Consider the following 12,972-nt stretch of genomic DNA (forward strand, 5'->3'; position numbering starts at 1 on the left):
GGGAACACGTAGAGCAGCTGCTGAGTTGGCCACGGAAGCACCAACGCGTCGATGCCCTCGGCTCGAGCATCCCTTCGACGACTGAAGAACCGAGAGACCTGCGCATTGTCGGCCGACGCCATAAGATCCAACACTGGCCGACCCCACTGCAACACTATCTGCTCGAACACGGAGGGATGGAGAGCCCACTCTCCGGGATCCAACGTATGCCTGCTCAGATAATCTGCACTCACGTTGTCCACCCCTGCCACGTGTCCCGCTGACAGACTCTGCAGATGAACTTCTGCCCATGACAGCAACTCCGTCGCCTCTACCGCTAACCCGGGACTCTTCGTTCCCCCCTGTCGATTTACATAAGCGACGGCCATGGCATTGTCTGAAAGAACCCTGACTGCCTTGCCGTCCAGAAGACCCTGAAAGGCCAGAAGAGCCAACCGAATAGCTCGCGTCTCCAGGCGATTGATGGACCAACTCGCCTCCTCCAACGTCCAACGCCCTTGGGCCACCTGACCCAGACAATGTGCCCCCCATCCTGACAGACTCGCATCCGTGGTCAGCACCACCCAATCTGGAGTGTCCAACGGCATGCCCTTCGCTAGATTCGGAGAGTGGAGCCACCAGCGAAGACTGCACCGAGCCACCTCCGGCAGTGAGAGCCTCTCCTCCAAACTCTGAAACTGAGGAGACCAGCGAGACAATAACGCTACCTGTAACGGTCTCATGTGGGCCCTGGCCCAGGGCACCACCTCTATTGATGCCGCCATCAGACCCAGCAACTGAAGATACTCCCGCGCTGACAGCGCCCTCTGAGCTTGGAGCTGCCAGATCTGAGACCGTAGCTTGGAGATGCGAGGAGCAGTCAAAAACACACGCCTCTCTTCATGTCGAAACGGACTCCCAAATACTCTAGGGACTGCGACGGAACGAGGTGACTCTTGGCCAGATTGACAACCCAACCGAGAGACTGCAGAAAGGACACCACCCGACCGGTGACCTCCTCGCTCTCTGATTTTGATTTGGCTCGAATCAACCAGTCGTCTAGGTACAGATGGACCAAAATGCCCTGCAAACGCAGCGCAGCCGCCACCACTACCATGACCTTGGAAAAGGTGTGAGGCGCTGTCGCCAGGCCGAACGGAAGAGCACAAAATTGAAAATGTCTCCCCAACACCACAAAGCGAAGAAAACGCTGGTGTGCCTCTAGGATGGGGATGTGCAAGTAAGCCTCCGTCAGATCTAAAGACGTCAGAAACTCTCCTTCCTGAACCGCTACAATGACCGAGCGCAGCGTCTCCATTCGAAAGGAAGGAACCTTCAGAGCCGCATTGACCTTCTTGAGGTCCAAAATGGGCCGAAAAGCATCCTCCTTTTTGGGGACTACGAAGTAGATGGAATAACAACCCGTACCTCACTCTCCTGGAGGAACCGGAACTACTGCTCCTAACTCGACCAGACGCGCCAAGGTCTCTCGCACTGCTCTCGCCTTGCGCCTGGAATGACAAGGAGACACGAGAAAGAAATCGGGCAGAGGACCGTCAAACTCTAACGCGTAGCCGTCTCGCACAATCTGCAGATCTGAGGTGATCTGGACCCACCTCTGGTAAAACAAGCGCAAACGAGCCCCCACGCGAACCAGAGGTTGGGTCCCCAAACCATCATTGCGAAGGACGGGACGCTCCGGGCATTCCCGACGAGGAACCTCGCCCTCCACGGCGACCACCTCGAAAGGACTGAGTTCTTTGGAAAAAACGACCCCTAGTCCCCCCGGAGGACCTGCCAGGCCGATATCGTCGAGCTTCCTGAAACCGTCCGCGCACCGCGGACCCCCTAGCAGCCTTAGGATGAAGCTCCGGAAGACGAGGAACCTTAGCATCACCAAGACCCCTCACCAACTTATCCAACTCTTCCCCAAAAAGCAAAGAACCTTTAAACGGCAGTGAACACAGCTTTGCCTTAGAAGCAGCATCAGCCATCCAGCCCCGCAACCACAGGGCCCGACGAGCAGCCACCACCAGGGTCATGTTCTTAGCCGAAGCCCGTAACAAATCATACAGTGCATCAGCCATGAAGGACGACCCCATCTCCAACCTTGCCAAATCTTGAACTAAGGAGGCACTATCAGCCGGCGGGCTATCCAGCAGCCGCTCCGCCCAGCGGAACCACGCCCGGGCCACCAGGCCTCCACAAACCGACGCCTGCAGCGCCAAAGCAGACAAATCAAAACTCCGCTTGAGAAACGTCTCCAATTTCCTGTCCTGCGGGTCCCGCAACGCGGCCCCCCCATCCACAGGAATAGCCGTAGCCGTAGCCTTAGTCACAGCCGTCACCACGGCATCCAAGGTCGGAGGGAATCTCTATCCTCCTGCGGAAGCGGGTACAACTTAGCCATGGCCCGAGCCACCTTACACTGATCTTCTGGTGAACGCCACTCTTGGGTAATCATTTCCCTCAGATCCGCGTTCATAGGGAAAGTGCGAGATACCTGCCGAATCCCCTTCACCAAAGGATCCTGCGATCCGGCTGTCACTGGAGCTGACGCCTCAAACTTGAGAGTCGATGACACCTGCTCAATAAGTTCTGCCAACTCATCGCGGTGAAAAATGCGGACCACCGAAGGGTCCTCCCCAGGCACAGCAAGCTCCTTCTCATAACCAACCAACGGCCCCTCATCCTCCTCCAGGGGACTAAAATCGCCCTCTGACTCCGGAGGGGAAAAACTTTCCAAGTCCTCCGACCACTCCAAACGTGGTCTCTTAACACTGGCACCCCCCGTCCCAAGACTAGGGGGCTCTGCTCGCGTCGGCCCCGCCTGCCAGGCCTGGAACAAACTAAATCCGGCGGGAAACCCATCCGACCAGGACCGTCCCCCCCAGAAAAACCGGACAACTGACTGCCTAAAGGTCCTCTGACCAACTCCGGGCCTTGCGGTGCCGATTCCAAAATGGCAGCGGTTCCCGCCAAAACCGGCACCGCCGCCACGCTGCCAGACTGAGACACTGCCGGCTCTGGAGGGCCCGACGCGGGAACCTCCGCCGCTAACACCGGCGGAGCGGAGGAAGAAGACTTCGGTTCGCCACAGAAACGGCAGGAACCGCCAACCACTTCAACCCCCCGGCGCGCACAAAATCTGCATCGCAGCGGCTTTCCCACCATCGCGCCTAAACAAACAGCTGACAGCCCACTCACCAGAAGCCTGCAAAACAGCGCCCCAAAGCAGCTGAACAACTCCGGAACCCCAGATTGCAGCTCACTCAGCTCTCCACACCGCTTGGGCCTTCGATCTTTGAGTTTTTTTTTTTTTTCCAAAACTTTATTGCAGCCTGAAATTGAGCCCTGCTGCTGCTAAAACTAAACGGCACTCAAGGCTGCAGCACAGAACTGCAGCCGAGGCACAAAGCTGCCCAAACGGGAGAGCCAGTTAGGGGGAGGGACCCGGCCCCACCAACCCCCAGCACACTAAAGTCTTCCAGGCACAGGGATAAAACTGAAAAACAGACCAAAAGAAGCTCCTAAATAATCTCTGAATCCTACCAGACCAGACAAGCTGCACAGGTTGCCTGTCTACCCTCTGCTGAGACTGAGAAGATACTGACGACAGGTGGCTAGGCACAGGTTATATGTACATAGTTTGAAGTTAGTTTTCTCAGTCTCCCTCTGCTGGTAGGCGAGCATAACCCAAGCGTCCTGACCGGTCTGGAGGGTTGAGGAGGAAACCCCCGTTCGGTCCGCTGAAAATAAAGAAATAAATGCCCTTAAAGGCACAGTACTCCAACTCTGGCATCTGGAAATTGTAAGGCACTCAAGGCTACAATACTGAGAAAGCAGCCGAGGCACAAAGCTGGCAAGCAAAATGAAATAGAGAGCAGCACAGGGGGAGGGACCCAAACATAGGTGTAACACCCCAGGGGGAAAACACTGGGCCCCACAGCACTTTTTTTTTTTTTCACACACACGTACAGGGTACTGCAACAGAATAAAGTTTGGAAGGAAAAAAATCCTACGACCCAATGACAAACTAACTACCTCACCAGACTCTTGGAGACTGCACAGGCTGTCAACTGCTACCTCTGCTGAGACTGAGAAAATACTGGCTAGTGGAGGTTCTGCACAGGTTATATATACAGGCTTCAAAAGCTTAGTGTTTTCTCAGTCTCCCTCTGCTGGTAGGAGGACATAACCCACGCGTCTTGACCGGTCTGGAGGGTCGCTGAGGAAACTCAAGTTAGAGATATGTCAGATCTATTTTGCTTCACAGAATTCCCAGCTTCTTGCTATCTGTACTGCATCCTTAAGGAAATACTGACCAATAGGCCAGCTGAGGCCTTGGGACCATGCAGTTCAAGTCTCTCCCGTCACTACTGCACTAGCCTTACACCTTTCATAGGAGCCATTAACCCCCCCCCCCCCCAATCTCAATGAAATCTCAATGACCAGCCTTTCAGTGTTACCTGCAAAGCACCAATAGCAGCGCTCTGGAAGCGCAAATCCGTTTTGAAGTCCTGAGCAATTTCACGGACCAGACGCTGGAAGGGAAGTTTACGAATCAGCAGCTCAGTGGACTTCTGGTAACGCCTGATTTCACGCAGGGCTACTGTACCTGGCCTTAAGAAAAGAATTACATTAAGGTTACTGGAAAATCAAAATACCATTTCTTGTAAAAAGGTTATAACTGTAGTATCAACTGTTTAAAAAACAGCAATTTAATTTCCTTGGCAAAAACAGTTATATTTAAATACCGAGATATTTTTTTGCACACTTCCCCATTATATAAGCTAGTTTACCCAAGCCAAACACAATATACAAGCAACTTGGTAATCTGTTTAAAAAGAGAAAAAAACCAAAAGTTATTTTCGCATAAATCAGAACAGGTACCATTAGCACATTTCTTAAAATCAATGAGTCACATGTGCTATTTAACATAAAATGCTGGGCTGACTTTGCATCTTCCCAAGTTAAAGCTTAAGAAGGAAAGCAGTCAGATAACTCTCCATAATTTCTAATGTGCTAAGGTCCAACTTCCAAAATCCTTTCCCTAATACATGTTTTCCCTCCTAGCAGAAGGATATTAAAGAACCTAACCATAATCATTGTTCTTTTTAAATAGGGGGGTTTTGAAATGATTTTTTTTGCGTATTCATCAGTTTTTACCCTTAAGCAAAACATTTAGGTTTTTACAATGTCAAACATAGAAAGAGACAAATGAAGGCAGATAAAGACCCTATGGCCTATCCAGTCTGCCCCATTACCTCTTTGCTGTCTGTTAACTCTCCTCACGTTGGCTCACTTTGATAGGTGGGATACAAATGCAACAAATAGCAGTAAACTGCTTACAGGACCCAACTGGAGCAGAACTTGATACAGAACACGATGGGTTACATTTCTTTGGAGTCCTTTTACTAAGCAACAGTAAATACACATGCAAAACTCTCAGTAACAACTTTTACAGGTACATCATCAGAAGTAGAAAGCCTCAGAGGGAATCCGTGGGACCATTAGATCATGAAGGAACAGAAAGGGTACTCAAGGAGAACAAGGCCATAGAGGAGAGACAATGAATTCTTTGCTTCAGTCTTTACAGAAAAAGATATTAAGAGATCTACTTGTACCGGAAATGGTTTTCAAGGGTGACGACGCAGAGGAACTAAAAGAAATCTCAGTGAACCTGAAGACATACGGAGCCAAATCAAACGACCGGATGGCATGCATCCAAGGGTACTGATCTGCTGTTAGTGACCTGTAACCTGTCAAAATCTTTTGTAGTACCTGAAGACTGGCCCCATGTAATGCTGATTTAAAAAAAAAAAAAAAAAAGGTTTCTGGGGTGATCTGGGAAATTACAGACTGGCAAGCCTGACTTCAGTACCGGGTGAAATAGTAGAAACTATTATAAAGAATAACATTACAGAATACATAGGCAAACATGGTTTAATGGGACAGAGTCAGCATAGGTTCAGCCAAGGGAAGTCTTGCCTCACCTATTTACTTCAATTGTCTGAAAGTGTGAACAAACATGTGGATAAAGGTGAGTCGGTTAATGTGGTGTGTATCTACAATTTCAGAAAGCTTTTGGGAAAGTTCCTCATGAGAAAATTAGAAAGTCATGGGATAGGAAGCAATGGAGGAGGGTGAATAGCAGAGTGCTGCAGGGATCTGTACTGGAACCAGTGCTATTTAATATTTATAAATGATCTGGAAAACGAACGAGTGATGTTATTAAATCTGCAGATGACAAAGCACATGCAGATGAAAAATTGCAGAAAGACCCAAGACTGGGCATCCAAATGACAGATAAAATTTAATGTGGACAGATGCAAAGTGATTATTATTATTATTTGTAGCATTCGTATCCCACATTTTCCCACCATTTTGCAGGCTCAATGCGGCTTACATGTTACCATAAACGGCATTAGCCAATTCCGGTCTGAACAAATACACGGTTTGGATTAATTCAAAGCGATATTGTGGTAGAATGAGGTACATATATGGTAGGTACAGTTGGGAGGAACAAGATAGGGAGAGGGGAGGAAGAGTCATGTAATGTCCATTACGGTCTTTGGTTACATTGTGTCGCAGATGTCCAGTTATTTTATGTTGGATTGGTGGGGTATGCTAACAGTTCTGTCTTTAGTGCTTTCCGGAAATTTAGTTGGTCGAGCATAGTTTTTACTGCTTTTGGCAGTGCATTCCACAGTTGTGTGCTTTTTTTTTTTGTTACATTTGTACCCCGCGCTTTCCCACTCATGGCAGGCTCAATGTGGCTTACATGGGGCAATGGAGGGTTAAGTGACTTGCCCAGAGTCACAAGGAGCTGCCTGTGCCTGAAGTGGGAATCTAACTCAGTTCCTCAGGACCAAAGTCCACCACCCAAAACTGGATGCATAGGTGGATTTGTATTTGAGTCCTTTGTTGCTCGGGTAGTGGAGATTTAGGTATGATCGTGCAGATTTTGTGCTGTTTCTAGTTGGCAAGTCTGAGGTCTGTCATGTATCCCAGTGCCTCACCGTAGATAATTTTGTGAACAGTCATGCAGATTTTGAAAGTGATGCATTCCTTGATTGGTAACCAATGCAGTTTTTCTCGGAGTGGTTTGGCGCTGTCAAAACGCGTGTTTTTCCAAATATAAGCCTGGCTGCTGTGTTTTGGGCGGTCTGAAGTTTCTTTATGATTTGGTCTTAGCATCCCACATAGATTCCATTACAGTAGTCTGTGTGGCTTAGTACCATTGACTGTATCAGGTTACAAAATATTTCCCTCGGGAAGAATGGTTTCACGCATTTCCACTTTGAGAAAAACATTTTCTTTATAGTGGATTTTGCTTGGGTCTCTAGTGTTACTCCGAGAATTTTCAGCTGTCTGAGATTGGGAGGGTGTCGATGTTTGTGGGTTTGTATGTATTGTATTGCGATGAGTGTGTGTGTTTTCTGTGTTGAGTTTTAGTTGAAGTGATGCACATTGGGAAGAATAACTGCATGCAAATCTCTCTCGAATGTTCATTGTGGGTATCCTGAAAACTTGACTGGCCGGGGTACCTCCAGGACCAGGCTTGGGAACCACAACCCTACGTGATAGGACCTCTGTGGCACAGAAAAATCAAAATCATTAGAATTGTCACAGATATGAAAATTTGTGAGGTGGATCTTCAGAATAAAACCATACGACTAACTTTATAAGTGGCTACAATAGAGCTGATATAAAGTACGATTGCCTAAAATCACAACTATCAACACTTCAATATTCCATCAATGATAGCAAAGTGCATAAAGGTGTACAACTAAAAAATATGCAAATACACAACACTACAGTGTCCATTAAAAGCGATATCTGACCTATCCTGCATGTAAAGTAGCTAGGTAGGAATGCATAACCCAAGCGTCTTGAACGGTCTGGAGGATTGCTGAGAAAATTAGTTATTGATAAGGGTTGCTGATATTATAAAGCATAGTTGTCTAAAAATTGCTTCCATCAGATACTCATACAGTTAGTGGTATAGTTTTATTATGAAGATCCACTTCACAAATTAGAATTTTATTATGAAGATCCACTTCACAAATTAGAATTTTATTATTGTCACTGACAAAAATTATTCTAACTAGTAAAAAAGGCCCGTTTCTTACAGAAATGAAATGGGCACTAGAATAATGATGATGTACTTGAAATTATTATTGAAACAGAACCATTACCCAAAATCAGGTTGTACAATGAGTTATGTGTTTTTTTTTAATATATGTATATATATTTTTTAAATGGACAGTAAGCATAATGTAAGCAACTTTTATTACAAACGTAATGTTGGTTTACATTGTTAAAATTTCATTAAACAATATGTTGTGTGTAAACTTTGTCACAATGAGGGAAAAGCTTTCCTTGTTCAGGACCATCTATAACAATTGCATCGGAGGAGTTACATACTCTTGAAAATGCAACATACAGTTGTCCATGTGTGAATACTGGTTCTGGTAGGAAAATGCCTACTTTTTCAAATGTTTGTCCTTGTGATTTATTGTCATTGCAAAAGCCAGTTTCAAGGGAAATTGTTTTCTACATTGTGTAAATGGCAGTTCACTGTTAGATGGTGCTAATTCAACACGTGGGATAAAAAAAAAAAAAACAGTGCCTACAGTTGATCCAGAAAATAGAAAAAGGCCATTTTTTTTTTACTGCTGCAGTAAAGACAGCCTTAGTTTAGTGCAAGGAAAAAAAACCTGTGCAAAGGCATGCTAACCTAATTTTGCCACAGCTTAGTAAAAAGGACCCTTAAGTTTGTAGTTGGGGAAATGACGTAATCTTGCTTTAAAGTTCAGGAGTCAGTAGATTTGAACCTGGGCTTTCCTATTTTTCAGCCAGCTGCTTCCTAACCACTAGGTTTCTACTCTATTGTCAAAAACTGCTGTTTTTAATTTTACTTTGTTGGGGCAACTGTTTTTTTTTTTGTGAAATATAAAAATACAAAATTAATCTGGCCAAGGCAACAGTTACCACTAAGGTTGACAATTCTAATACAAACGTGGAGACCTAATAGCACAACAGAAATTAGTAGTACCAATTCCATCCCCCCCCCCACCCACATACAGAAAAAGGGGGGGGGGGCAGAAGCATTCAATTTGTTTTTGCCTTTAATTTACTGCATTAAGCTTATTTTAGAAAAAGTGATAGAATTGTGGAATTAAATCTGAGACAAAGCAAGCCCTTTAAACTTTGAGTATGTTATAAACGAGATTTAAAAAAAAAAAAAAAAAAAAGAGCTGGCTGCAACCCATCCCTCCCTATATACAACCTACTTTGTGTTAGAATGAACTTAACACTATAGATTTTGCATACACGCTGCCACTAGGCCCTCCTATGGTGGACGACCTCAACTGCACCGACACACGTTAAGCCTCCAGAGAAGTCCCGGACAGCCGGCACCGAGCCAGTAAATGCAGCATGTTCAGAGCAGTCCCGGGCAGCACAATGACATCAGCCTCCATGTAAACAATACAGCAGGAGAAGCACCAACCGGTCTATTGAATATCCTACATGTATCTCTAATTCAAGATTTATTTATTTGTAGCATTTGTAGCCCACATTTTCCCACCAATTTGCAGGCTCAATGTGGCTTACATTATGCCGTAATGGCGACTGTCATTTCCGGGTAGAGAATTAGAAATGATATTGTATTAAGGCGCATAAAAGTGGCAGGATTTGTTTTTATATTTCACAAAAGAAAAAGATCTGCTGTAAAATCAAAACATCCTCCCACAAGAATCTATTTTGTGGGAAATAAATATTAACTGCCAAACTGCTTATTGCTGCATACAGATTACATCCCAATTCCAACCAATTATTTAAAAAAAAAAAATATATATATATATATAGGCACAATTTAGGAAATATCTGTTGAAGTTTATTTTGTATGCAAGGAAAGCAAAACATGCCACAATGTATAAAAATATTCAATTAAATGCTTACACGATTCCCCCCGCCCCCCCAAATGACGTTTCTGAATTTATTTTCATACCTGTAACGATGTGGTTTCTTGACCCCGCCAGTAGAGGGCGCACTCTTCCTGGCGGCTTTCGTGGCCAGTTGCTTCCTTGGTGCCTTCCCACCGGTGGACTTGCGGGCAGTTTGCTTGGTACGAGCCATCTCCCTACGAGCTGCTTTCTCTCAGATCTAGCCATTAAGAGAAATAAATAACATAAAAAAAGCCACATGATCAAAAGTAAACCAATAGGAGGAGAAAAAAAAAACCTAGTTTGAAAGTTCAGAAACCCCCCCAAAAAAGAAAGCATAAACCAGTAAAAGAATGTAAAAAAAGGGGGCGCAGGGATTGATAGGATTGTGAAGCCTATAAGCAAGGCTGGTGGTTTGAAACGGTGGCGCTAGACACAGAGTCAGTCCTGCCTCTCATTCGCCAACATCTCCGTGCGCTGCACAAGTTGCCCAGAAACCAGCTTAAAAAAAAAAAATGCATCTGTGTCTCTGTAAATGCATCTCATAAACCCCCCAAGAACAAAAAAAAAAACGAGAAAACATCTGCAAACATTCGGCTGCACGGAATCCACAAGAAACGCGCAAGGAAAGGAGGATGCGGCAACAGCGCCTGAAACCCTGTCCCTTTACCCCCCCCCCCCTAAAAAGGAATTATTGGGGTTCTGGGCTGGAGCCCTGTGTCCCTGAAACGCACGAGCCCTGGCTGCAGCCACCCCTCGCGCTCCAGTGGCCCCTGGAAGCATCGCGCGCGCTGTTTTGTTCAACCCCGGACGCCGCTAAAAAAACTTTTCTTTTAAGTTTCGGTGGAGAGATTTGGCTGCTGCCCCCCCCCCCCCCGACCCTTCTTTTGCCGGTATTCGTTGCCCCCCCCCCCCCCAATTGCTCTGCACCGAAGCGCCTCGCGCTGGCCAACAACACATTGTAAGACTTGGAAGCAGCAGCCAACGTAGCCCCGGCCGGGGTAGGACAAAAAAAAACAACAAAATGAGAGCAAAAATGCAATTCCCTCTGACAAATGATTTTCCTTGACGCCACTTCCAGGAATAAAAAAAAAGTTGTGGGAGAGGGAGCGGGGAAAAGGGCTTTAGTTTACCGACCCTCCCACTGCATTTGCTCCCGTCTGGCACTGACAACTCGGGCCAGAGAAATAAATATGGTCGGTGAGGCTGAGAAGAAAGAAAGAGAAAAAAAAAAAAAAAAAAAAAGCCAAGATGGTGAAGCTGAACAAGGACTGAGGAGCAGGAGAAGCAGAGGAGGACCAGGGGCCGCCTTTCAAACCCGCTTTTCCCCACTTCCCCCAACTGCCAACCCCACGCCGCTCACTTCACTTTCTACCTCAAACACTCCCCTTCAACACGGTGTCGGCGGAGAGGGGGGAAAGCGGGGCTTTACCGGGCTTTTCATCGAGTGAAAGACAGCCCGCCTTCCCGGGAGAGGAGGCGGCGGAGGGGAAGGAAGCGACGGGGGACCGGCCGCTCAGCTGCCGCCACCCGCTTCTCCTCAGCACTTTCTCCGGCGAGACAAAACAACAACAACAACAAAAAAAAGTTGGCGGGAAGGGCTGAGAGAGGCGCGTGGCGCGGCTCGCGCGGGACACAGCGAAGAAGGGGGGAGTTACCGGTGCGGGGGACACTCGCTCACCTCGCGCGCTGGCTGGGGAGAGCGCGAGCTGCTGCTGCGGCGGCGGTGCCTCTTCTGTTGCTGCTGCTGCTACACGCAGGCTGCAAACACACAATTGAAAGATGGCTGACTGAGCTATCCCATAAACCCCTCCGCGCGCGCGCGCGCGCCCTTTTTTTTTCCCGTGCGCGAGACTGAACGCGCGCTCGCTCCCGCCTCCTGCCCTCGCGGCGGCCAATCAGGCGCCGGCACCGAGGAGGCTGGGCCCAGCTCGCGCGGCTCTGTATACAAACAGGAACGGCGTGCGCCTGCCTCGCGGCCGGAGGGAGCCCGCCGAATGGGGGCGCTGCTCCGTCCTCCTCCCCTGAGGAAGACGTTCGTCCACCACGGCGAGGTAACAGCAGGTAGGGCCTGACCTAAAACTCAAAATATTGTAAACAGCATAAGAGCCAAATGCTAACCTTACACTGAAACCATTAGTAAGCATAAATATCCGGGGGGGGGGGGGGGCTCTCTATATAGTGGAAGTCCTGAGCTACTGTGGCCCACTGCAGTCAAATGAGGTGAACTTGCAGATGGCAGATCGAATCCTAGAAACAGCAAACTACAATTATATAATAAAACACCTGCTAACAGAGCACAAATGATACAAATCAAAATAAGCAGCAAGGAAACTATATTCAGATACTGTAGCTATGATACATTTCCAAACAGGCACAGAGCAACATCTTTTTGGTTGGAGGGGGACAGACAACCAGTCTCGTCACCAGCAAGTTCTCTAGTTATTGATGTTTGGGGGGGGGGGGGGGCAAAATATGGGTGGGGCCATGGCCCCAGTGGCCCACCCCATTCTGCTAATTATGATTACAAAGGCTTGTTATATTCCACCTAAACCTCAGGATATAAAATCATAATATGAAATAAACTCAATATTTCAACCTATGTTCTCACATTTCTAATTACAGTTTTTTAATTTTCTGAATTACATAGAGGCATATTTTCCTACTACACATACTTGAATACTTTGGCATAGGAGGAAATGTCCTGAAATGGTTCAAGGGGTTCTTAACCATGCGTTCGTATCAAGTCACATCAAATTCAACCACGTCCAAAGCATGGACACCTGAATGTGGAGTCCCACAAGGATCGCCTCTCTCACCAACTATATTCAACCTAATGATGATCCCTTTAGCAAAACTCCTATCAAACCACAACCTCAACCCATACATATACGCCGACGATGTGACAATATACATCCCATTCAAACAAGATGCCAAAGAAATCGCCAACGAAATCAATCAAAGTCTACACATCATGAACACATGGGCAGATGCATTCCGCCTGAAACTAAACGCAGAAAAAACCCAATGCCTGATACTC

At 47.1% G+C, this 12,972-nt stretch overlaps 1 protein-coding gene across 2 annotated transcripts in view; it reads right to left on the minus strand.

The window, feature by feature from the left end:
• Positions 1–11,719, minus strand: part of LOC115465316 (histone H3.3) — a 52,610-nt gene extending 40,891 nt beyond the window's left edge. The window contains exons 1-3 of one of the 2 annotated variants that reach the window (XM_030195719.1): positions 11,614–11,719; positions 9,998–10,152; positions 4,449–4,602 (exon numbers count right to left, since the gene is read on the minus strand). In XM_030195719.1, the coding sequence (XP_030051579.1) occupies positions 4,449–4,602; positions 9,998–10,125 (282 nt within the window). In that variant the 5' untranslated portion in view covers positions 10,126–10,152; positions 11,614–11,719. Of the gene's footprint in view, positions 1–4,448; positions 4,603–9,997; positions 10,153–11,590 lie in introns of both variants that reach the window. The other variant, XM_030195720.1, reaches the window with a different exon arrangement.
• Between the last annotated feature and the right edge of the window lie 1,253 nt (positions 11,720–12,972).

This window comes from Microcaecilia unicolor, chromosome 3, assembly GCF_901765095.1.
Source record: "Microcaecilia unicolor chromosome 3, aMicUni1.1, whole genome shotgun sequence".
In the NCBI taxonomy this organism is placed as follows: domain Eukaryota; kingdom Metazoa; phylum Chordata; class Amphibia; order Gymnophiona; family Siphonopidae; genus Microcaecilia; species Microcaecilia unicolor.